The 27,976-nt window shown below is 34.3% G+C and overlaps 1 protein-coding gene across 2 annotated transcripts in view; it reads right to left on the bottom strand.

Annotated features, from left to right (window-relative positions):
• LOC114325046 (uncharacterized) overlaps positions 1-13,437 on the bottom strand; it is a 196,771-nt gene extending 183,334 nt beyond the window's left edge. For both annotated transcript variants that reach the window (XM_028272973.2, XM_028272972.2), the window contains exons 1-3: positions 13,180-13,437; positions 8,755-9,045; positions 8,573-8,695 (exon numbers count right to left, since the gene is read on the bottom strand). In XM_028272973.2, coding sequence (XP_028128774.2) covers positions 8,573-8,695; positions 8,755-9,045; positions 13,180-13,314 — 549 coding nt within the window. In that variant the 5' untranslated portion in view covers positions 13,315-13,437. The remainder of the gene's footprint in view (positions 1-8,572; positions 8,696-8,754; positions 9,046-13,179) is intronic.
• Positions 13,438-27,976: the final 14,539 nt, after the last annotated feature.

The raw sequence follows: 27,976 nt of genomic DNA, 5'->3' as shown, positions 1-27,976 counted from the left end.
TCCTACAGAAATTTTCCATTGGTCTGGAAAATAGCGTATCTCGATGCAACAGTTTATAATATGTGTTATGTATTTATCAATGAACGGACTACAGTATTTTAACATAAGAGGTGAAATTTCATCGATACCGGTTGCATTGCTTTGTATTGAATTAAGAACTTTATTAACTTTATGTACAGTCACCATTTTAAATGAAAATTTTAAATTGTCTTCATCAGTATTATTGTCATAAAAGTTAATTTTTTCAGTACAGTTGGATTTTTGTTGTAAGAATGTCGCAAAAAACTGGTTGATGTCATTAGGTTCAGATAAACTAGAAGGTATTTCATTATTTTTATTGGGACATATGCTAAGATTTTTTAAAGCTTTCCACTGCTGCTTTGTATTACCCGTAAAAGAGTCTATGTACTTCTTCTTTTCTCGTCTGACTGCGGCAACCGCCAAATTTCTCAAATGCTTGTACTCTATCCAGTCCAATTGAAGTTTGGAGTTTTTAAATTTTTGCAGTGCTCGTTCTTTTTGTTTTAAGATCATTTTTATGTTTTCCGTTAGCCATAGAGCTTTGGGTTTGGTTACTAATGAGTCTTTAAAAGGTGCATGAACATCAAATAAACTTATAATTAAATTGTTAAAAATTTCAACTTTCTTTTCAATATTATTTTCATAAATTATATCATCCCATGGCAATTGTTGTAAATCGAGTAAAAAGTTGTCTAGTCTAAAGTGCTTAAAAGAACGATGTTTTATAATTTTGGGTGTTTTAGTTATTTTATGCAAGCTTAGGTCACAATAGGTTAGTTTATGATCAGAAATAGTATCTGCCGAAAATACTCCAGATTTAATGACTAACGATTTATTAGTTAAGAAAATTGGATCTAACAGTGTGCTCACTGTTCCAGAGATGCGTGTAGGTTCATCAATGATCTGCTCAAAATTATAATTTTCAAAAAGAGGTATCAATGGATTTTGAAGATTGAAGAGATTAATATTGAAATCACCTAAACAAAAAATGTCGTCAACAACTGGATAAATGAAAAAATGTTGTCAAAATCAGGAATTAAACTATTAAAATTAAGCTTAGGTGGCTTGTAAAACACACATATTCCATAAGTTTTATTCAATATTTTTAATTTAAATACCAAAAACTCAAGTTGCGCATTAATAGAAAAATCGAAATTTAGAATTTCCACGGAATACTGTGTTTTAATGTAAGCCGCCACACCTCCGCCCCTACCTAGACGATCTTTTCTAATAAAGTGATAGTTAGGAATATTAAAAACAGCTGTATTATCCATAGCATTTAACCAAGTCTCCGATAACAATATAATACATAGTCTGGATATATATAATATATAGTCTGGATATATAGTCTGGATATAGTCCAGATCTGGCCCCCAGTGATTACCACCTTTTTCCAATGTAAAAAAAATTGCTCCGTGGTAAGAGATATCGCTCCGATAAGGAAGTAATCGCCGAAACGCAAGCCTATTTCGAAGGCAAAGATAAATCGTTTTACAAGGGCGGCATCAAAAATTAGAAAAGCGTCGGAATGATTGTATCGCCGCTACGCTAAAGGAGATTATGTTGATGAATAACGAAAAAAAATGTTTTACTATTATAGTAGTTAGGTCCGGGACTTATGACCGACGTAATCTTCATGTATAGCAAACTGCGAAGTATGCTCAAGGGTAAGAGCCTCCCTAATATTTATTATACTTCAAATGTACAGAGAATCGGGCTACAGAATATTTTACGGTAAAAAAACATTCTGCGAAAAACCCTGTTAATTGCTATAAGCCCAATTGAAAACAAAGAAAAACATTATTCAGTCTTAATTGTCAAGCATTGGGCTGTGTGACTTTAAAATATACGAAAAACAGAAGATACAAAAAAATCAAGCTCAAAAATAAGATGATTGTTAAAGATAAACTGTTAAGAAAAATAGCAGTACAGTGAAGCAAGGACTATTATAAAAATAATGGTTCCTCCTTTTTAGGATCAGCACTGAGGTACTGATACAGAAGGTAATCGATAACATTATGAAATGGATAGAAGAGTAGATTGCATTCGAATAAACCAATATCAGTCCCAAATATGTATGTATCTCGAAAGTGTAACTTTTGTATGCTTTGAGTCATCTGGTCTATAGGGAGTTTGTTTTAATTCTTGAGAACGATAAGAGAAATCATATGGTACCTAGTCAGGACAGTGTGCGGGATGGCCCCATCGATATTTTTCGTTTTCAAATATGTAGTCGGATGTTATTTGGACCGTGCAAGTTCGGCAAAGCGACACCTGGTTTCTACGCCCAGCAGCATTTTTCGCAATTTTAATTATATTGGACAATTATTAGTCCTGGTTACTGGATAATTGTCAAGGCCATAGTCCAAAGAAATAATAAGAAAAAATAAAATTCAGGTTATGTTATTAAAACGTAAACAATTGTATGCAGTAAATAAAATTAGTTATTAAAATGCAGTACTGCAAGCAAAATACAATTAATTAAATTTACCTTTATATAATAATTGCATATATCAATATTGTGGAGCAATATATAATTTTTCTTCTTCAATGACAGTAGGTATGAAATATACGTCAATTTGACAATTTCAATTGACAATATGAATTATTTAAGAAAGTTACAATATTTCTCCGCTATTCGCGCACGATCGTTTCTCGTATCCCCTCCAAGTACTTGCACACCGCGAATAGGAGCCGCGTGAGATCTGACATAATACCGTTATAAGAAGAGACGACGCGCGACGATTCCGGTTGTTTTTGCCGAGTTCATCAATCATTTCTGGTCAACAAAATGATTGTCTACCATTCAGCAGTGAGGGTTTTATCATTTTCTAACGAAATCGTGGCAACGCTATGACCGCGGACTCATTTTGTTGGTTTTGGCTCTCCTTGAAACGCTCATACCGTTTATTGGTTTTTCGTCATAAGCTCAGAACAATATTCATGTTTCATCACCAGTCAGGATGTTCCATACCAAATTTAAGCTGCCTCTGTTGAACCTTTCAGGTGTGGCGCGGCGAATCGTTGGGCCTGTCGCAGCGAATCGTTGGAGCGCGGCGCGGCGAATCGTTGGAGCGCGGCGCGGCGAATCGTTGGAGCGCGGCGCGGCGAATCGTTGGGTGTGGCGCAGAAAATCGTGATGTGAGTGCGGCGCAGAAAATCGTGATGTGAGTGCGGCGCAGAAAATCGTGATGTGAGTGCGGCGCGGCAAATCGTTGGGGGTGTGGCGCTGCAAATTGCCTCCGTACGGGCAGCAGTAAGATATGAGGAATCCAACGACTGCACATCTTTCTCACAAGAAATAGCCAAATGGTTATACAATCTCATGACAGGTATGGTAAAGATCAATGCAGCCGTGTACAATAATTGAGGATAATTTTGTGGTCTGATGATTAACCTCCTTTGTAGATTGGGGCGCTGCGATCTCACAAAGAATATTAGGCCATAGAAAGTTTTTTAGGCATACATGTCAAATTTTAGCGCGATGCTGTCATTAGTTTATTTTTATAGCTGCATAAATTTGAGGTGTTTAGAAATGATATATATCATTTCACAAAAAAAATCACATTAATATTACCTGAGAAAACAAACAGTGAAGGAAACAAGCGAAAAGCTGAATAAAGATGGTACTAATACTCCTTTACACTACACTGTCAAATTTTCTTCAGTGAATTTAGTAATGGCTGTATATCGTACTGGATGGCCCGGATGCAGTTACACTGAATAAGAATAAATAAAGAACGCACTAGTCATATTTTGAACAAAGTTCTGAATATGAAAAAATTATCCTATGGATGAGGGATGAGGCTGTGTTTGCTGACCATTGATCAATCCATCAGACTTGAGAATTGATTGGTAACTGTTCATGAAACTTGGATCTTGGATCCACTACTATAGATACACCAGAGAACAGAATGAATCTGAAGCCAGCAAAAGTGCTCCGAAGTGGCAGAGTCAATCAGTGGTTCAGGAAGTTTAAGTGATTACTGTGTTTTCAGATTACAGGCATAATTTTATTGAAAAGGGTAAAGCTATCAACAACCAATAATAATGTGCACCCATAAGCAGAAGAAAAATATGATTCTCAAAGACAATGCACCAACTCACAAGAGCATTTTGATTGTGGCAAAAATTCAAGAGTTGGGCTTCGAACTGCTTTCTCTTGTAGCTTATTCTTCAGATTTGGCATCCTCTGATTGTGTGTTTTCGAATCTTAAAGGATATCTCCCAAATAAAAAATTCAGTTCAAACGAAGAGACGATATTTCAAAGGATATTATCAGACCATCAATAAATGAAGGTGAAATTCGATTAAATACCCTACTCTAAATAACACTAAAGTGCTCAGTTCAACAAAGTTTATAATAAAAATCATAACTTCTGAAAGGGTGAAACAAATTTGGAACAACATGTACCTATTACCTACTAAATGCAAAAGTTTTTCCAGAATGCAAAAACAGTACATTTATCAAAATTATTAATTCAAATTTTCATATCATGGACATTAAAAATATTAGTTGAAACAGGCACAAATTTAAATATATATTCAAAAAAAGCATGTGAAACTAACGTAAATGTGGTGTACAGGAATTAATATACAGTGATGAGCACGCTAATAACCGGCAAAATAGTATAAAAGATGGAAAATGTATTGTTTTATAAAAAGAAATAAAAATAGTCGAGCTGGGAAATTCAGTGATATTAACCTATTAATTTAAATCATATTGATTGTTTCCCACCTTTAGACATATCGGATGAGTTTGGCAAATACCACTGTCACAGTAACAGTTTTAGTTGACATACTCCTCTGATATGTGTAAAGCTGGGAAACAATCAATATAATGTAAATCAAAAGGTTACTTAATACCACTGTCACAGTGACAGTTTTAGTTGACATACTCCTCTGATATGTGTACAGCTGGGAAACAATCAATATAATGTAAATACAAAGGTTACTATCTCTAAATTTCCCAGCTCGACTAGTTTCATTTCATTTTATCTCACAACTTAATATGTTTTCCTTCTTTTGTGCTATTTGGCCAGTTATTAGCGCGCTCATCGCTGTATATTCAAATATATATATTCAATGAAACTAACAAAAATGTGGTGGAGAATTGAAAATTGGAATAAAACGATTATAGTAAATCGATTTGGTACAACTATCATGATACTATTGAAAAAGCTAAAATATTGATATAAATTATGCATGTGTTTTATTTTTCAATTATATTATTTTTAGTAAGGAGGGGTATGACATAAAAGATATGGACAGTTTTTTTCAAGAAGGGTCTTACTCCGTAGGCGTTTTTTCATGATGCATTATTGCTGAAGTTTTCAGCATTATAAGTTATTAGCCAAATGTTCTGAATGATTCAATTCTAATTGGAGATTCTTGGCAAAAGTAGTACCAAGAATCAATCAGTATCAAACACAAATTGAAACTCAAAACATAAAATTAAACGCAGCAAAAAAGTATATGCAGCATTTAACCCAACTATATTATAGGTATGTTCACTTATCATTAAAAAACTGTCATTAAGATGTTCTGCAACATCATTTGAACAGTTCTTTTTTGACAAACAAATACCTTATAATATAAACGCTTTGTTTCAATTTGCATCAGATATAACAGAATGCAAACCCAAGAATAAAATATCAACTGAAAATCAAAAAGTTTAACATCTACAGCTACAAGCAGATAAAGCAAAAAAAAGTAATATGCTTCATTTGAATAACCTGCAGGATATTTTGTTTTTAATTTCCTGTTGATAATGATCTTCGAATTTAAAGTAGTTTTCCAAGTTATTATAATTATGGATTTATCTCAAAAAATACTTTACGAAAATTGAACATGCTACGAAGAAACAGCTTCAAAACAACATTAAGACATTTCCTGTATTTTTTAATAAACCACTTGACTTGCTGAGAGTAAGATCAATTTTAAATATAAACTTAACAAGAGTAAGCTTATTTTTAATAACAGATCAACTACCTCAGATTTTCTATGTCCTACATAATGTATCCATCACATACTTCTCTGATAATCTTTGGAAACTAAAAAATCTAAAGATAAGTATCCAAGGATTTTTAAGTAGCCTTATAAACAGATTCTGGGAATAGTTGATTTCATGTCCATCTAAGTGTTCCCTCAAATGTCAGATAATGTAAAATATACACTATCTATTCTGAAAGAATTGAAAGGATGGTCATGTCCAAATAAACACAGAAACAAGTTTATAATTAAAGATTTATTGGACAAGTATATCATGGACTATGAAGGAAAATCTTGCGAAATTTATTTCCTAATTTTAGTAGTTCATCTGAAGCTGTTTTTATTGTGACACCTCAATTTTTTTGCAATATTCTTTAAAATAAACCTCATATTGTAAAATAACTTTGTAATAGGACTTTTTATTCACAGTCATTTGTTTCGAGCTTCTGTCATGTGTCACTAATATTAATATATCTACGTCATACGTTATTGGTATTACCAATGATACAAACCAAAGACGTATGATGTAGATATATTAATATGTGACACATGACAGGCTCGAAACAAATGACAATCGATGAAAAGCCCTATATGAACATTTTGAATTTAAGATCAAATTCAAGTGATTTGAAAACTGTTTGCAATCAGAAATTTTGAATATAGAATTTTGTTGGCAGAAATTTAAAAATAAAGATAAAAATATACCACCCAACTTGAGTTGGGTGAGAATACTAGGACCTGTGAGGGAAAACAGAATCTTCAGAAGTCGATACAACAATGAGCATTATCAACTTTATAAGGAAACACCCCTGTCAGCCTTCATTAGAATACAAAGACTGCAATGGGCCGGACATGTGATAAGAATGGGAGAGGATAGGCTACCAAAACGAGCACTGAATGCTAGAATGCAAGGAAAGAGACGGGTTGGGAAGCCACGAAAGCGCTGGGAAGACACAGTAAACAGCGACGCACAAGCCCTTTTAGGAGTCCGTGTATGGAAAAGAGCAGCTACAGACAGGCAAGGGTGGAGGCAAAAAATAAAGGAGGCCGAGGCTCAATTTGGGCTGTAGTGCCGTAGAAGAAGAAGAACTTGAGTTGGGTGATTGGGTGAATACTATGTCCAACCCATAGTCAGAGAATTGAGAAAATTTGTTGATTCAAGAAGTTAAAATTTTGCTTTGTTTAAAAAATTTCAAGATTCAAGCATTCAAAATAGAACTGGAACGATGAGTAGTAACTTGGAATTATCATTTGATCATATTTGATTGATTTAAAAATTTGTGCTTGTTTTACTTTAAAATGTTCGAAAGTTCAAAATCTATAATAAAATTTAATATTTCTGTCCAATATGCACCCTTACGTGAAAACAAAATATTCTGTTTTACTTGAAAGGGACAGCAAGTAAGATCGTAACTAAACTGGATGATTTTTAATCATAAGTCTGCATCATAATTAGCAACAATTAAAATTAAAGTTGATTTTTTTGGGCATCGTAAAAGTGTTTTAACACGTAAGTAAAAAGCACCATAATATTCAATGTCTAGAAAATGTACTAGCTTTTTGCAAAATGAATAAAGAATTAGCAGTAACCTGTCTATACTCAAAAATAACAAAACAATTCATTTGATTTTCAAAAATGTACACATAAAAAATTATTCAAACCTACAAACCATTTTAAACATATAATTGATATTGGTAATGTTCATAATATCTTACTCACTTTTCTAATAATGCATAAAAAAATGTTCCTAATGTATTGGATTTTTTAACAGTTTTAGTACAAGAAAGAACTGTAAAAATACAAAGAAGAATACTTGCATCTATATCCTTTGATTTAGTGTCTAAATTAAAATATCTGATGTATGGATAATAAAGTATGGATAAAACATGAAGAAGCAGGGTATTGTAATATGAGAAATACTCAAGAAGGAATAAAATGATGTAAAGATGCATAGACTGTTTTATGATAAAGAATAAATTTCTTATTTTATTGAAAAAAACAAAATTTAGTTCAAAAAATAAATTAAACAAGGGCATGAAGATGTATTTAGTAAAAAATATGAATTGGTGTATCACTGGAACATTACTGAGATGTTACAAAACATTGAATGATTGTGTTTTTGCCCAACACCGAAAGCTACAAATGGGTCTATTGATAGTAAGTACAGTCAAACCTGCCATATCCGGATCAATGTGGCAACAGACCGATCCGGATATGAAAAAATCCGGATATCAAGACCACTACTTTTACAGTCTCTGAAACGTTTTCTCCTTCATACATTCCAGTAATCAACGCCGTCAATAACTTTCGTCGATAGACACGTTTTATAGATTCTATAATACATTATTTCACCATCTTTTAGTTCTTCTTTTAGTGCGTTGTCCAACGGCAGGACTGCATTTCTCGGTAGATTTCGGTAGATCCGGACGGCACAGAACTGTCCAGATATGGGGAGGTCCGGATATGGCAGGTTGTACTGTAGTAAGTGTTTATATCAACAGAAACTGGTAAAATATCCTAATAAAAAAATTAATTTTGTATAAAAGGAAGCTGACTTACCTTAGTCATTGGCTCTCCTGAATCATCGTCGTCATCACTATTCTGGTCCAAGGCGATGGCAGCTTTAACTGCAGCTGTCCGCCTCGCCCTTTTTGGAGGAGGCTCTTCAACATTATTCGAGCTCTGTAACAAAACAATTTATTAACAAAAACATTCAAAATCCACTTTTTAAGACTATTTACCTCTTCCTGTTTCATATAGTCTTTATCCTCTTCATCCTCATCATCGTCATCCTTAAGGATATCTGGCGGGTCTATTGTCTCTTGTTTTACAAATGCATCTGCTGGCTTGATTTGTTGTGCTACAGCTGAAATGGTTCCATCTGTCATCTGAGATGTCATGCCCGCCTCTCCCAACCATGTTAACAATTGTTTCTCTGCATTCGCACTAGTATTCCAAAATTCATACAACATATCTAACTTATAGGAACATCCATCACATATTTTTTTAGGCAGTTGGTCATCTCGGGAAACCTGTAACAATAGAAAAATACCGTTTTTAAAAGAACTTACTAGAAGTCGAAATAGATTAAAATTGTCACATATTAGTACAGTTATTTCAGGATCTAAAATGTTTGAAAGAAATTACTCTTTTTATCAATTCAGAAAGTAAATTAAATATACAGATGTTCCAAGGAAAATTTGAGCCCCACCCCAGTAACTCAGAAACCAAGAGTTTTTTCAGAATTTAAAAAAAATGTTAATTTATATTGAGGGGGAGACGAATTTTCCTGCAAAATTCGTCCCCCTTTCCCTGCCCCACATCAGCCCCCCGTTTTTTTAAATAGCAAGTATAGTCGAGTGGCCCATCATTTGAAAGGTATTTGTTTTCTCTACAGGACCCTCAATTTTTTTTAATTTGCGGAATAACCCTAAACATAATTTTGGATGAACATACATCTTGACCAGTGTTTGGCATTGTGGGTATTTAGCAAGGACAGAGAGTAAGTAATCTTAACCACACTTTTCAATTTTTTAACATTCAAAATTTCACCCTTTTTCAATTTTATTAAGTGAGATTACTTACTTTTAGGTTCACTGATGATGGACTGATAAGGCCAAAAACGTTATGAATGTAATCTGTTTGGATATTTAAAAATGTTTAGAATTTTTATTAAATATACCAACTACACTAGGGAGTTTTACTTCATGTTAATTTTATTTAAATTTTGTTTAATTTATTAATGTTTTTTTATTTTGATAATGTTTTCCGAAGTGGAAGTCAAAATCTCAAATACAAGTGATAATAGCTTAATATTTTTGACTTAGGGCAACATTTATTTGTTTGAAAGGAATGATAACCTGTTGAAATGTGATATATTATTATATGAATGTGAGTCTACTATGGATATAATAATGGTAAAATGTGAGGAGATATTAGAATAGGACAACATTCAAGACAACTGAACAAAAATAAACAGGAAATAAAAACAAAAAGTTTACGTTAAATACTTAAAACAAAAAAAAATCCACAAAGCTTGTATCACAAAAACCACAAATGTATGGGAACTACAAAGGCAAATATCAATGAAATGAGAGCAAGGCAAAGAATCAAGAAAAAAACAAATAACAAATATAAACCTAAAGGTTAAGATAAATAAATTTATAGATTGAGTAACCCAACATACAATGGAGAAAACTGGAAATGACAAAATAAAAGACCAAAAATGATGACGGACTGCAAAGATTCCCTCACCATCTTGCAAAAGACAAAGTGTCTTTAACACATTAAGCGCTAGACAAAATATTGAAAAAATCAAGTAGTAGTTTCGCCAATACGCAGCGGTCCCTAAGGACCTCCATGGCACATGAAATACTTCCTATATCAATCCCTAGGGACTGCCATGGTGCTTATTAATGTGTTAATCTCAGTGCCAGGCCAGGTCTTGAAGGAGTGCATGGGAATGAAGGAGCAGATTTGTTGGCAAAACAAGGCAAAAAAGCAAAACAAGGAGGGAGGTTTGTAGGCCTAGAACCATTCTATGGCATCACAAGATGCTGCAGAAAACGAGGTTCATAAGTGGCTGATAAGGAATCATCGAAAGTGGAGAGCCACTCGGGGCAAATCTAGACTAAAAAAAAATAATCAAGAAAATTGATAAAAAAAACTCTGGAATTTGATGGACCTCAATAAACGAGAGATCAAAACAGTCACTAAAATGGTGACTGAACATTGCTGATTAGGAAACCATCTATACAATCTAGGTAAGGTGAATGAACCATGATGCAGAAGGTAAGAAATGGAAGAGACTACCATACACACCTTGTACCCTTGCAATGTGCTAAGTGATGTGAGGCAGAAATCACTGGTCAACTGAGGTTTGAACCAGAAAAGATTTTAAAACTACCAACAAGAAAACCAGTGGTCTTTATTGAGGCTACATTTAAAGGAAAAAAAAGTACAAAGGCTTACAACGAAGCACCAGAGACTGAATAGTTTTGCCTATTTAAGAAGAAGAGAACCTAACCTATTAACAGTGGAAAGACAGAAAATGACAAAAAAGACAACAAATGGATGAGTACAAAACATAAAAAAAATCTTAGCCCAATGCTAATGAACACGGCAAGGAACGGAACAGAATGAAAGTTATGGGCTATTCCACTAATATACGCCTGTCTTGGATTATCGCGACAAGGAATATTTTAGTGTGCAACATAAGAAGTGCGAAAATAAATGGCTCTAATAATTGTTCCAATAAACAACAACGTATTTTGCAATTTACTTTCGTTCTTCATAATTTGCACAGTAAAAATATTCGTTGTCGCGATAATCCAAGACAGGCGTATGTTCGTGGAACAGGGTATACAAACTTATGCTCAATAATGAGCAAATAGAGAAAATAGAGATGAAATGTAAAATTCATCAAGAAAGCAAAATAGGGCAGAACAGGGCAAAACCGAATAGAGCAAAATAGGGCTTGGTGGGTTTTCCTGTTAGATCTTCACACCATTTTCTTGTGGATCCTCCATCAACTCCATCTTCTCCCCCTTACACTGGCTTTCTTAAAGTTTTATTGATATCTGAGCAATGCTAGATGCCATTGAAGACAAAGAACTTATTGTTTGTATTGTTGCTAGGCTACTATTGGAAGAAAATTAAAATTCATTAAATTTTTGAGATTTCAACACTTTTTAAAATTGATTTTGTACTTTTTGTGCATTTTATTCTGTTAAAAAGAACTGAAACACCCAAACAATAGCAGTGGCAGTGTTAGCAAAAACTATGTGATTAAATACATACAGACATCCATTGTTAAACACCTCAGTCGCAATAAATCAAAATGACCCATTCAGGGTATAATCAAGGCCAGCCCCATAGGGGGGGCCCAGAGCGGCAAAATTTAGATGACAGCCAATTTTTTTATATCTAGTAAAGGGGGGGGGCGGTGTCGCCGATCTTGCCCAGGTGAGAAAACATCTGGGGGCCTGAATGTAATAATAAGGGAAATATTTATTACCAAGGAATACAGACACAAATAGAAAAGCAAATACAATAGAACCAAATGGAGGAGTAAGCAAAATTAAATTGAAAATTGAAGAAAAGGTAAGAACGATTACAGCCCTAAAACTGAAAAATGAATAAATTATAAGATTCTGAAGGAACAAATGGAGGAAGAGGATGGAAATAGTGAGAATATGTAATGCAAGAATTTGGATAGGTGAAACGGCTAATCAATGATAATATAGAGAAAATGTCGGCAAATTGATGTCTCGAGAGATGATCATATTTATGTATTTAGTGAACTGTACAGAGAATCGGGCTACAGAATATTCTATGGCAAAAAATATTCTGCGAAAAACCCTGTTAATTGCTATAAGCCCAATTGAAAACAAAGAAAAACATTTATTCGGTCTTAATTGTCAAGCATTGGGCTTTTTTACCTCAATGAGAAACAAATAACTGATAAAAAACCGGCAACTCCTTTCCACATCCCATGGCGTGGGTAGCACGCCACTGGTAAACTCTTGAAACGACTGTACAAGCTGTCTGTACCTACCATAAAAAGTTACACAAGCTTGGTCGGGCAAGTGCTGCATTTAAACAGGTCAACAAGAATGATTGTTTGAACTGCACAAAATGGCTGAATTCAACAGAAATTAAAAAATATTAAAAATAAATTTTCATGTAACAAAAATCATTAAATTTACGAACAAGACCCCTAGAGGAAGGTAGTCCGAAAATCGATTTTAAAACGCATTATTAACGAAAATAAACTCTATTGGCAAGTACTGTAGGAAGGCCACCAACGCCTCTTTGTCCGGAACTGCGCCCTGTAGATTTATCGATTATTAAAAAATACCGGTAGGGTGGATCCAACCCTACAGCTATCTCTGCAATTCAGCATACTTTTGGTACCTAAATATGAAAAAGCATACGTAAAAAGCATTAATAACGAAGTCATCATCAAGCTGACGCCTACAAATCGAAAAACAAGGAAGTCATTATCTTGATGAAGTTGATCTACATCAGTCGTTTACATTATAAAGATTATTGTACTATCAAAATATAGTCCAGTAAAAGTAGAAAACGTTGTCAAAAGAGCAAAATCTGTCGAATATCAAGTACCAAGAACTTAAAATCAAATATGGCGGAGGACGCTAACTTACCTTCACCGGTAGACACGAACTAATTTTCAGGAATATTTGCCTAATATCACCTTGTTCCTCAAAAATTGGTATATTAACTTCGTCCTTAACTAAACACAGTCTACACAATTGTAACATATTATTATTATGATTCATTTTAACTTGTATTTTTTATAAAAGTCATTGGAGCTCACTAACAACACTGGCAAAAGCTCAACGCTTGATGACGAAATGGGAAGAGGACGGAAATGGGATATTGCGTATACAGCATGGAGACCGGTTGTAAGGTGGGATGTTTCCTGTTTACCAAGCATATTTCAGGGCGGCAAATTTAAATTTTTGGTGTGTATTTAAATATATTGACTTTTTAAACATATTAACTTCGTCAAAGAAATACCAAACTTAACTTTGGTAACTTATTAAACATTTAAATTAAATTTGTCTTATTTTTAATATGGAAATAGGCTGGAGCTTATAGTTGATCATTAAATAAAATTTGTCTTCTGCTAGTTATGCAACCATTATCATAGTTTATTGTGTTCAAGGAAAAATTCATAAAAAAATAGATCTAATTAATGTTACTGGTACATTATATAATAAAATAACTGTTCCTATACTGATTAGAATAAATAGTGACGACAAAAATCAACAATATACGATATAATATGAAACTAATTTCTTGTACACTGTTGACATTTTTATATAAATAGATTAACTTATTCGGTAATATACAACAGATAATTGAGCTATAAATTGTTTGTAGTAGTAGAATTGTTATGTATACTTATACGTATTATAATTATTTATAGTTTTCAGTACATAGTATAGGATTTATAAAGAATAATCCAGTTATTTTATTACTTTTGGTTAGGCAACCCGTTTTACACATATCTTTTGTTTGTATTTTATTTAGGTAATAAATAAATGCAAATTATTTCTTAAATTTGTTAAAAATATATTGATTTGTTAGTTCAACATTATTCTTTGTGCATTTATCCCTATTCTACGTCGACGTCGCTAGCCTTCTTTCCCTTCTATTTCCTTCTATCTTGGGTGAAAGCAAATAATACCACTATGTATTCTTTTTATGGATATGCCCTACCCAAGCATCTTCTCCAAGTCTTCATTGGTTTTCCTCTTCTACTCCTCACAAGCACCTACTCTCACCTAGTTGATCCTTATCGGGATAAACTAGGAAAAGGAAATAAATAGAAAAATCATAAATAAGCACATACAATTACCTTTATTATCAAAAGCAATGTTCTGTAAATTTATCAATTAAATTCTGTGGGCATAACTGTCCAAAAGAAACCTTTACCATATAAATTAATCTAATTCAAACAAATATTTATCGCTTTGTTCTTGATACCATTAATAAAACCAGCTAAACAAACAAATTTGGTATTCGCAAAATTACTTATACTTCCTATTAAATTTTTGAAATGTTGGAATCTTAAATTCATATGCTTTTATGTAAAAAAATTAACTTCTGATTATAAAAAAATCTATCACATAGGTTATTGACTGACCTTTTTGATTCACACACAATGATGTCTCATCTTGACCCAAACAGCTGCTCCTTGTTGATTATGTTAGGCTACCAATCAAAGCCCTCTCCGTTCTCAGCAAACAATCCAGCAGGATACCAGCAACTATTTCTCCAAAAACACGAGCCAGGCCTCTTTTTTGCCAGTACTCGTTCAATAAACTCCAAAACTCTCTCCTCTCTTTCTCTCAACAATCATCTCCTGAGACCCAAGTATCTTTTTTACTTGGTGTCACAAATAATTTTAATAATGATAATTCTTGTAACTTACTCTCTTGGACTTTACAGAATCAAAGAGGTATTTCTTCTCGATTTGATTTGTCTCTCGCTCCACTTTTCAGCTACTCTCACTATCAAAACAAAACACTAGTACTTGCTTCTGAACTACTCACGAAAACTTTTGACTGCACTTTTCGGATGCCGGTAACACAATCCTCCCTCTTTACAAAACTATCTGAAAATTCCACCTTCTCTCCTTCCTATTCCAAATTGCCAAACCAATCAGAGGCATTTCTTCTTCCCCATTCTTTTTTTCATTCGAAACCACCCACTTGCAAAATATTCCTACCATCATAATAATTACTTTCGGGAAATTCTACAAAATTTACTCGGGGTTAAACAAAAAGAGATTAAAATTCCAAACTTTCTTTACCTCAATTTTCTAAGAACTAATTACCTATGGCTTCTACCTTTCCCGTAATAAACAATCGGTTTAAAATTATAATCCTAAATAAATGTCCGTTTCACTTTTTATTTACAAAAATGTTTTTAATATTCCTCATGGAAAAATTCATTAAAGGGAAACCACCTTGCGTGAAAGCTAACTTCTAATAAATATTTACAAATCAATATAAAGGTGTATCAAATTTATCTGCCCGCGTTATATTTATTAAAAAAATTAAATTTTTATTCTATCTTTGATTTATAAATTGAAACACAATAATACTTATTCTTGATTTTATCTTGTTTTGTTACATCCATCTCATTTCGCCACGTGCATTCGTTGTTCCTCTGTGTTTTTAACTGCCCAACATTCAGTTCCGTACATCATAGCCGGTTTTATGGCAGTTTTGTATAATTTTCCTTCAGATTCATTGGAAGTTTTCTGTCACACAACACACCACTCGCTTCTTTCCACTTCATGCATTCCTCTCTGGATGCATCTCCATCTATTTCCCTATTACTCTGCAGTACCGATCCTGGGTACATTGGTATCTGGGCATTGAGGTGCTACGTATTCTTTGTCCTTTTATATAGAGTTGAAGCCTGGACAATTACGGACGCAACTAAAAAGAAATACTCAACACTATTAAAATAAAAAATAAGCTACTTTGGTCACATACTAAGAAATGAAAAATATATGAGTTGATACGATAAAACAGTTGAGTGGAAAAACAACAACATAATTCTTCAGAACCGGTGCAGTCGTTGCAGATAGAGTAAAATGGGCCGTGATGATCGTCAATCCTTAAAGAATGAAGCATACGAAGAAGATAGGTCTCATACACCCACACAATTGACCTTTTTTCTGTATTTTTCACAAGAAATCTTGTTAAATATTATTCTTGGGATATTTAGTTTTGAAACTTTGATCATTTCTTGATTCGGTTCCTGCAGACCTTTGGTGGTCATCTGTAGGTAATCAAAGAATAGAAGTCAGAATCGCGAAGAAGGCATTGCGAGAGATATAATTAACTGCACAAATGTCAAATGTCAAGTCGCCATTAAGTTCGTTTTAAAGACTAGAGATACTCAGAAAACTGTACCTTCTATTCAAAAGAAATCAGGTGAAAACCCAACCCTGATGAAGAGACTGAAAGAATTTTCTATGGTCCGCATTCCTGAATTTCAAACAAAACTGATATCACCAAACACATGGCAGGATACCAAACTGTAGATCACTACTTATGATTCTAGGCTAAACTAGCGTGTGACTGTGTGACAAAAGGTCACAATCAAATGGACAATATACCTACTCATTTGAGCAATATTAATTATTGGTTCTTGACAAAATTTGGCCAATATTTCTACAAAAGGGAATTGACATGTGCAAAAAATATCTATAATCCTACAGGCTACCTCAGAACGGGAATACATACCAAGAGTATGTAGGCTCGTAAGGATAGCTTTTATATCCAAATCTGGCCAAATTGGACAGGAAAAGGTTAAGTTCCTGGTACCGATAAGTCTAATGTCATTCATACTACAAATTCTTGAACAACGGCTCTACATTACCTCGTACAAAAGGTGAATTACGTTCTGGAAGAGAAAAGGTGATGCTGGGTGAATTTTTGGATATAGATGAAGCATTCGACAACATCTTCTATAAGCAATCAAAGGGCGATTGGGCTGAAAAGATTAAACGAAACAAGATTCAGTAGTATATACTGAATGCATTTATAGGCCTGTGTCATTTATGTAAAGTTACGGGGAATACATAGTCAGCACAGGTAGCCAGAGGCCAGAGACTGTCTAAGGGGGTCCTATCTCCTTTCTTATTGTATCTGGTCTTGGATGGCTTGATAGCTAGATTCAGTAACAACAGGCATTATCTACTGAGCTATGCGGATGATCTGGTCATCTTAGCCCCAAGACAAATTTAGTCTAACAGGCAGAGATAGCATTTAACAGGCTTTGATTGTAGTATTTCTTTCTTCGTTTATGATTGATTGTAGTTACAGAATGTACTTTAAATGCAAGGCTCAGCATAGATAAGCTTCCAGAAGTCCATCATGAAATTTCTTCTTCTTCTACGGCACTACAGCCCAAATTGAGCCTTGGCCTTCTTTATTTTTTGCCTCCTCCCTTGCTTGTCTGTGGCTGTTCTTCTCCATACACGGACTCCTAAAAGGGCTGTGCGTCGCTGTTTACTGTGTCTTCCCTGCGCTTTCTTGGCTTTCCAACCGGTCTCTTTCCCTGCATTCTAGCATTCAGTGTTCTTTTTGGTAGCCTCTCCCATTCTTATCACATGTCCGGCCCATTGCAATCTTTGTATTCTAATGAAGTCTGACAGGGGTGTTTGCTTATAAAGTTGATAAAGCTAGTTGTTGTATCGACTTCTGAAGATTCCGTATTCCCTCACAGGTCCTGGTCCCTAGTATTCTCCTCAGTAGTTTCCTTTCGAATGTGTCGAGTTTGTTTTTGGATGTTTCTTTCAGGACCCATGCTTCACTGCCATAGCATGCTATTGGTCGAATTAAGGTTTTATAGATTCTTATCTTTGTATTTCGGTGAACATTTTTAGACCGAAATATATGGGAGAGGGCAAAATAAGCTCTGTTTGCCTGCGTTATTCTCTTTCGTATTTCTCCATCTTCTGATCCGTCGGCATATAGTTCTACTCCCAGGTATTCCTGGGACTTTCCAACAGTTTCAATATCATCTTGATGTATAATGTTTTGTGGGACTATATTTCTTCTCGTCTGTATCATTATTTTTGTTTTTTCTGTGTTAACTTCCAGACCTATCCTTTTTGTTTGCGTTTTTAACTCTGCGTATGTTTCCTGTGCTCTTATTGATGTTCTACTCATAATAAGCGGCCAGTTGAACCGCTCGGTTGGTCAGTAGGTTTCCTCGTCCAGTTTGCATTTGCCTAACCGCATACTCCAGTGCCAAGTTAAACAAAGTTGGGGCCAACCCATCTCCCCTGCTTTAGTCCCTGCGAAATTTTGAAAAAGGTCATGAAATTTACCAGTCGGAATTTAGAGGGATTATGGACTCTAAACCTGAGTGGTATAAATCTTAATTTGTTGATGGAAGTACCTTGGTTGGGGTAGGTACTAGATTAAAGACTTTAAAGAACGAATAACCAAGGGAGATGTTACTAATTTAATATTTAATAGTAACCAAAGATATACCTATAGAAAATGTAGGATCTAAAACCAGCCATCTTATTCTGGATTTATGGCGATTAGGGTGATAATAATATGTATATTATGCATCACAGATGCACTTTGTGGAGCTGCCCACGTGCATAAAGAGAAAGGTATTTGCTCAGTGCGTCCTCCCAGCTCCCAGTCTTGACATACGGAGCAGAAACATATGCACATACCTTAACAAAAGCTTCGGTTAGCAAACTGAGAATCACAGAGAAGAATGGAGCGGTTCCTGTTAGCTATAAGACGAATTCTGTCTTCTGCGGTACTGAATAAAAAACGAAGATCAGGAGAACAACCGAAATGACTGACGTCATCGAAAGGATATCTTCTTCTATAAGTACCGTGCCCAAATTTTTAGGCGTGGGTAGCTTCCATAACAATTTGCCGATATCGTTCTCGATCTTGTGCGGCATGCAACAATTGATCTGCTGATAAGCCAGTCCATTGACGAAGGTTTCGGAGCCATGAATATTTCTTTCGACCAATTCCTCTTTTTCCGTCGATCTTTCCATTGAGTATTAACTGCAGCATCCTGTATCTGCTACCTCTCATTATATGCCCCAGATATTCAAGTTTTCTCTTTTTTATCATCTTTATTAAGTCACCTTCGCATTGACCTACTCTGTTTAAGACTTCTCTGTTAGAAATGCGTTGAACCCAAGATATTCTGAGCATTCTACGATATGACCACATCTCAAAGGCTTCTAATTTGTTCATTATGTTAACCTTCATGATCCAGGTTTCACATCCATATAGTAATACAGGATACACATAACATTTTAGGAACTTGATTCTTAGTTGTAAGTTCAGCTGAGAGTTGCTCAGAATAGATCTAAGTTTCATAAATGCTCCTCTTGCAATTTCTATATGAGTTTTAATTTCTTCATCCGGATTTAGTGTCTCGTTTATCCAACATCCTAGGTATTTAAAATGGTTAACTTTTAATATTGATTCATCACTGACAATTAGTTGCATAGGGCCGACGTCTTGTTTACTAACCACAAGTAACTTTGTCTTTGTTGCATTTATGTTAATTCCGTTATTGGAGCATTCTCTAGTGACTAGATCTATAAGGAATTGAAGATCTTCGATTTTTTTCAGCCATGATCGCGGTGTCGTCTGCATCTCTGATGTCGTTAATAGTTTCACCCCCGATTCTAACTCCACATTGTCCTTCCAAGGCTTCATTAAAAATTATTTCTGAGTATACGTTAAACAAAGTTGGGGATAACACACAACCCTGTCTGACACCTCTTTGAATGCAAATTTTGTCTGTTTCTTTGCCGTCTACCAGAATAGAAGCTTCTTGATTCCAATATAGATGTTGTAAAAGTCTCAGATCTTTATCATTTATTCCAATCATTTCTAGATATTGAAACAACCTATCATGTTGAACTCTATCAAACGCCTTCTCAAAATCTATAAAGCAGACGTAAATTGGTTTCTGTACTTCCCATGATCGTTGAAGTAATGTTGACATTGAGAACAAAGCTTCCCTTGTTCCCAATCCTTCTCTGAAACCGAATTGTTTGTTTCCCATTATCTCTTCACATTTCTGCTTGATTCTATTAAGAATTATCTTAAGAAGTAGCTTGAGGGAGTTGCTCATGAGACTAATTAGTCTAAAGTCTTTACATGATGATGTATTAGGTTTTTTTGGGAGTGGAATAAATGTAGACTCTAACCATATTATCTGTGGCATCATTCCAGTCTCGTATATAATATGGTTATAAATGTTTGTTAGTTGTGAGACATTGTCGTCATCCAGAAGTTTGAGCCAGTCTGATGGTACTTGGTCAGGGCCTGGAAATTTCCCATTTTTGCTCTGTTTGATGGCTTTCTCTACTTCCGCTTTTAAAATGCTAGGACCAGTATTCGTATACTTTGTGGTGTTAAGTGGTGGCCTCGTATCCAGGAAGAGCTCTTTTATATAGTTAGTCCATTCTTCCTTTTTTTCATCCAAGTCGAGAATTATTTTACCTTTGGAGTTTCTCATAAAGTGAGGAGTTCTTTTTCTCTAAGTGTAGGTAATTTCTTTAAGCTTTTTATGTATATTAAACTCGTCATGTTTTCTTTGTAGTTCTTCCATTTCACGACATCTTTGTTCCATCCAGTCCTCTTTTGCTCGCTTAACCTCGTACCTTATTTGTCGATATATCTCTCTATACCGAATCTCGTCTTTGTTTTTCAAATTTCTTCTTTGTTGAATAAGGTCTAGTATTTTATCGGTCATCCAATCCTTTTTCTTTATTGAGTCTTTTTCTGGTTTCAAAACTTCGTTTGCTATGGTGACCATGGCGGAATTCATGATATCTAGATTTTGACCGATATTTTCTTGTTCAGATCTTTCTAACTGCTCTTTAATCTCACGATTTATCTTATTTCCGAACTCATCTGCTATTACGGCATTTCTTAGGAGTCGAGTATTAGGTTTCTTCTGCGTTGTGGGGGCTTTTATTCTTTTTAGTTTTAGTTTGAATCCAGCACAGAGCAGATTATGGTTAGTTGCTGCGTCTGCACTTGGGTATGTTTTTGCAGATGTAATACTGTTTCTAAACCTTCTATTAATGATAATGTAGTCAATTTGATTTCTGACTATCTTTCCCTCTTGATCAGCTGGAGATTTCCAGGTATATAGTCGTCTTTTAGGTTGCTGAAACAAAGTATTTGATATAATGCATTTCTCTTCTTGGCAGAACTGTATTATACCGAAAGGATATAGCCAAACTAAAATGGAGATGGGCAGGACACATAGCCAAGATGACAGAATGGAGACCAAGGGAAGACAAAGGAAGCGTCGGTCGACCATCTACAAAATTGACTGACGATTTAAGACGGCTAAATAAAAACTGCGGATGAGATCGGTGCAGGATGGAAACACGAAGAACGAAGAAGAGGTGGTGTTCAGCGGTGGACTTTTCTGAATGACGTGAAAGTATGACTGAGAATTCACTTACAATCAGTGTGTCAGCTAAATTGAAAAATCTGCCTACAAATTAACTTTGGAATTTTATAATTTCTGGAATATAAGCTAGAATAAAGTCGACTTTACACTACATGATTTATCATGTGATTTGTCATATGATTTGGCCCATGACGAGCCGCATGACAATGCCTATGATAAAACACAATGCTTATGACAAAATCATATGACAAATCACACAGTGTAAACATGTAAATTTCACTCCATGACCAAATCATATGACAAATCACATGATAAATCATGTAATGTACAGTGGCGTAACTAGTCTGACCTGCGCCCCAATGCAAGTATTCCTCGTGCGCCCCTATTCCCAGACTTATTCTCCATTTGCGGATAAAGTATTTTGGGAAAGTTTTATTTTGTTATATAAGTTGAAGGCATGCTTGTGGAATGTAAAAAGTAAAGAATATTCTAACAGGCAACTGCGAAACAACGAATATGAAGAATTAGTGGAAAAATGTAAAAAAAATTTATTTTTTGCTTTTTATTATTCATAGGACAGTGGAAAACAGTTAAATACACAACGCGAGAACCAGTACAACTGTGAGATTTGTCCGTGAATGTGTAATAACAACGGATCTGTCCGTCGGACATATCCACCGGACAAATACGCATGTGAATAGGGCCCTTTAGCTACGTAGGACGGATACAGACGTAGGACGGATAGAATTTTTAAAATGATCTTAAATTGACTCCCAGTGAAAAACTCCTGTCATCGTGAGCTCCAAAAACTCCTCTGAAGATCAGTTGGGTAGAAAGAGTTATAAACGAAAGGGTTTTGCAACGTTTGAGTAAAAAGTTGTGAAGTAGTGAACACGGTTAAAAGGCTAAAATTGGAATACTTTGATTATATTCACCAAAAAAACTATGACATACTTCACCTTGTCATTCAAGGTAAAATAAAATAATTTGGCTTAAAAACCTACGCCAATTATTTGGGAAAACTAGCACTGAACTGTTTCGTGCGGCTGTAAATAAGACAATGATTGTTAATATGTTACTCAACATGAGAGCCAACGATCGACATGCGGTCTCGGCATCTTAAGAAGAAGAAAAACTCCTTTTGTGTTAAACCCACTTAGTGATACTTAGTAATATAACAAATGCTATATTACATACCATTTAAGGAATATATCGATGATACTATAATTTTAACATGTCATTATAAAACAAATTAATTCTATCACAATGTGAGAAAGTTGAAAAGTAAATTAAGCTGTTCCAGCATTTTTCATCACTAAGAAAGATTATACAAAGAAATATAACAGTAATTTTAAAGTTAATTATTAAAAAGTTATTATTCAAAAAATTAATTGAAAGTAAAATTAAGAGGCTATCCTAGTGTAAAAGTACGAAATTCACATACTTTTTTTTAATTTCTAAAATAAAAAGAACTGTTTTGAAAATTTGCATGAGCATTGCACCGTGAAAATAAAAACATAGCTCCACTGCTGCAGTGATTGGGACTAATAGAGACCCTGAAACATGAAATTTCAAAGTTATTATTGAAATATAAGTTATTTTCTATACCATCAACTAGGGGTATTTGATCGGATAAAAAATGTCAATTTGGCGGTTTCTCAAACTGCAAATGTTTTAGCTAATTTTAAAAAAAATTTCAACACTTCGTCATTTTCCCAAATTTTAATATTTTTCAAAAATCATAGTTGATGGTATAGGAAATCTGTTGTGACTGAACGGAATCAAATACCACGAATATTTTTTTTACATTTTTTATTTTCGGGAAGCTACAGGGAGTTTTGCTTCAACATATTTTTTTGCTAAAATTTTTCCAGAATATCAGTTTTTTGCGCCACCCTAAGGCCTGCGCCCCAATGCACCGCATTGGTTGCATTGGCGTTAGTTACGCCACTGGTAATGTAAAGTCCAGTTAAGTTCTGAATGTGCTCTATGCAAGTGAACACTGGACAATTCTGGAAAAACATGGGAGCAAGATAAATGCAACCCAACAGAATTACAAGAAAAGTCCACGAAGTAAAGAACACCGTAAAAAGAAAAAAAGGCAGAAAGAAAAAAATCGATAGGTAAAGCAAGTAGGAGAGGCTGGAAAAATTAAAAACAAAAATCACTCGAGGAATTGAAAATAATGGCAGGAAATAGGAAAGAAGGGAAAGAATGGAAGAGCTGGAAAAGGGGAGAAAAAAGGAAAGGGAGAAACAAAGAAAGAAAGAATTATCAGTTTTCTTTTCCTAACAATGGCGACACTGGCATAACTGTCAAGTCAAAGGTTTCAACAAACACATGTGTCGGTATTTTAAATTTAAGAAATATTTTCCAAAAATTTAATATTTCTAAACTAGCCATTACGCTTTCGAGGTGTGAACAGTTTCTGTTTTGCAGCAGTTAAAGTTTGCAACTAGTTTAGGGTCTTAACCTAGCTAACAACCGCCGGTGTTGTTGCTTAAGTGTTTGCATATAGGTAAGTTGAGCATTTTTGCTTATATTTTTTTTCAAGCGGCTTTCTTTTATGCTATTTTGCTTGCTCTTTTTATTTCTTTTTGCTTTCTAGTTATTAATACTTCATTGACTGGTTTTTTCTTACAATGAGTGAGGAAAAGGGGGGCTCAGTCCCCCCTTATCCTGATACTTCTTCTCCGGCTAAAATTGCAATGACTAATAATTCCGAAAAAAATCAAAATCAGACTTCCGACAATAATTCTCAGGAAGAAAAAAAGGTTAATACATACTCCGAAAAAGATCATGGACCTTTTGTAGTATATCTTGAATCTACAAATATACCGAATATAAAAATTGGCACATTCAATACAATTAAAATAGCTCGAGATATATTCAACCTCAAACTTAATGACGTTAAAAAAATAGATAGTAAAGGGCTCAATAGAGTTTCAGTTGAATTTGCCAATTTTCACTCGGCTAACATGCTACTTAAGAACACTCAACTTCTAAATCAGGGATACAAGATATATATACCTTTTAACTTCGTAACCTGCAAAGGTATCGTCAGACAGATTGATACAGATATTGATGAAAAAGAACTTCTTCGGTGTTGCGATACAGGAAATGACATTGAAATTTTACATATAAAAAGATTAAATAGAAGAGTAATTAAAGATGGAGTAACTTCTTATGAACCCACAGGTACGACACTATTTACATTTCGAGGCGTTCTTATGCCCAAAACTGTGTTTTTTTATGGCATACCAAGACTAGTTGACACATATATTGCCCCAGTGACACAATGCTATAACTGTCTTAGATTTGGCCACACAAAAACAAACTGTAAAGGGAAAGAAAGATGTTTTAATTGCGGGGAAAACAAACATGAAGACGTATGCATGACAAAATGTTTTTACTGCAAGGACTCTCACAAATCTATTGACAAGAGCTGCCCAGAATATACAAGGCAAAAGAATATTAAAGAACTGATGGCGTATGAAAATTTGACATTTTTTGAGGCAAGTGAAGCCATTCCAAAATCATACATCTCAAATAATAAATTTATTTATAACCCGAGAGATTTTCCAAATTTTAAAAATAACAGCAGGCCATTAGAAAATACTCCAAGTACCAGTACAAATAATTCTAACACCATAGAACCATCGCAACGAAGAACAAACAATTTTAGATCATCTACAGTAAAACGTTCCTTTCAACAGGTGGTTCTGAACTCCGACAACAAACGGAGAGTAGTGCAAAAACGTCAAGATAAGCAACCAAATGAAAAGAGTACATATACACAGCAATTAAGACCAGAAAAGCCAACCTCTTCCCCCACTAGCTCATTTTCTCGTTCAGAACCTTTCAAATCAAGAACCTCAGCTAATTTATCACAAAACTCCAATCAAGCCTGGCAATCCAGTGCATCGCAAAACTTTCAAAATATTGATACCTTTTCTTCAAATGACTTTTTAAACTCATGCCTAAATTTTATTAGTAATACATCATCAGAAAACTTAAATTTACTTAAAAACCATTTATTTTCCCGATTAAACGTAGAGTCCTATATGGACCAAGAGGATAAATCTGATTCTGATTTTAATTAATTATACATATATCAAATCACATAATCATGAATTCAAAAAAGAAATTAAAAATTATTCAGTGGAATATTAGAAGTATTAAATCAAACAGGGAAAACATAACGAACTTAATTTTCAAAGAAGACCCTGACATAATTGCTATTAATGAAACTTGGCTTAAACAAGATTTTAATTTTTCTTTGAAGTATTATAATGTTGTCAGACAGGACAGAGATGACGGATATGGTGGAGTAGCTACTTGTATCAAGAAATCTATTATTTTTTCTACAGTTCAGAAGTACAACTCAGACCAAATCCAATACATAACAACAAAAATTGGTAACTTATACATAATAAACATTTACTCCAATACAAATAATGCCATAACTCTTCCTTTCTTGAGCTCAACAATAGAAAACATACCGACAGAAAACTTAATTATACTAGGTGATCTGAACTCTCACCATCCCCTATGGGATAAATGTCCTACCAATAAGGGAGGAAAAAATGTTTATGATTTTATTTTTGATAAAGAATTAATTATCCTAAATGATGGGTCAGCAACATTGTTTCAACCTCCTAATAATAATCTTAGCGCTGTAGATCTAGCCATAGCAAGTAATAATATGGCTCTATGTTCTACTTGGGGTGTCATACAAGATTGTGGAAATAGCAACCATTTCCCCACCTTTGTCATAATAAACAACTGTGAGTTTAACAAAAATGATAGCATCTATACACAAACATACAAAATGAGAAATATTAAAAGAGCAGACTGGTATACATTCCACACTGGGATGATAACAGGAATGCTTGATTTACCGGTAAACTCTAATTACAATGAGTTTTTGGAGGTAGTTAATCAAGTAGCAGATAACTCAATTCCCTATAAAAACTGTAGAACACAGGGTAAACCTTCAAATCCGTGGTGGGATGAAGAATGTTCACTTTGGATTAAAAGCCGCAAACAGGCAATTCAAAACTTTAAACAATCTGTTTCCTTAGAGAACTATATAAACGCTAAACGTATAATCGCCCAAACTAAACGAAACCTCAGAATCAAAAAAAGAAATAAATTCATAAACTTCTGTGAATCATTAAATAAGGAATCTAACACTACCTATGTCTGGAATAAAGTTAAAAAATTCTCAAATAACAAAAATTACGGCCAGACATTTCATAACCCCGCAGATAACATTAAAACAGAAATTCTACAGAACATGTCTGCAGTTTTTATTGATCCAAATTTTGAGCTTGACGATATAAACGAGCAAGTTTCCCCTTTTACAATCTGGGAACTTAACAATGCTGTAAATAATAAAAAAAATTCGGCACCAGGTATGGACGACATTCCTTACCTTATGATAAAACATCTACCACTACAAGCTAAACATTTTCTGTTGAATATCTACAATAATTGTCTAAATGGTGACAACCTGCCTGAAGATTGGAAAAACCATAATGTTATAAATATCTTAAAGCCACACAAAAATCCACTCTTGGCCAGTAGTTTCAGACCAATAGTTTTATCCTCATGTGTGCTTAAAACATTAGAAATATTAATCAAGAATCGCCTAGATTGGTCCTTAGAACATAACTGTTCATTCACCAACCATCAGACAGGTTTTAGAAAAGGAAGAGGCACTGCTGACAACTTGACCCTCCTTCATTCCACAATTGTGGAAGCCTTTGAATCATCCCAATCGGTTTTGGCCATCTTTCTTGATATCAAAGCAGCATATGATAATGTCAATATATACAAACTTTATAGCAAACTAAAACTTCGAAATATTCCATCTGCAATAAATAATATTGTGTTCAAAATTTTACAGAACAGACTTTTATATTCAAGATCTAATGATGGTGACTTTTTGGGACCTTTCATGGCAACTAAGGGGCTACCTCAAGGTTCTCCCTTAAGTACCATTTTGTTTAATATTTATATAGCAGAATTGTTTTGTATTAGCAATAATGAAGTTAAAATATGTGGATATGCAGACGACTTGGTTTTGTATATTAAGGGATATGATATCCAAAGCATGGTAAGTAAAATAAACAAAGAATTGGAAAACACATTACACTGGCTTGCAGAACATGACTTGTCCTTATCCAAAGACAAATGTGAAGCTGTATGGTTCACAAAGGGTAGGCGAAGAGATAATCTAACAGAAATCAAAATCAACAACACAGCCATTCCTCTAAAAACTGAAGTGAAATTTCTAGGCATAATTTTTCATAAGCATCCCTAATAACACAAAACATTCCATGAATGTTCCTAGAATGTACTCACAGGACATTCCAAACATTCCTGGAATGTCCCCAAATGCACACGAATGTCTCTGGAAAGTCCCTGGAATGTGCTGTGTCAGCATTTTAAATATTCTTAGAATGTTCTGTTGGAACATTCCAT

This window comes from Diabrotica virgifera, chromosome 9 (genome assembly GCF_917563875.1).
Source record: "Diabrotica virgifera virgifera chromosome 9, PGI_DIABVI_V3a".
Lineage (NCBI taxonomy): Eukaryota > Metazoa > Arthropoda > Insecta > Coleoptera > Chrysomelidae > Diabrotica > Diabrotica virgifera.
This window is presented reverse-complemented; position numbering and strand designations above follow the sequence as displayed.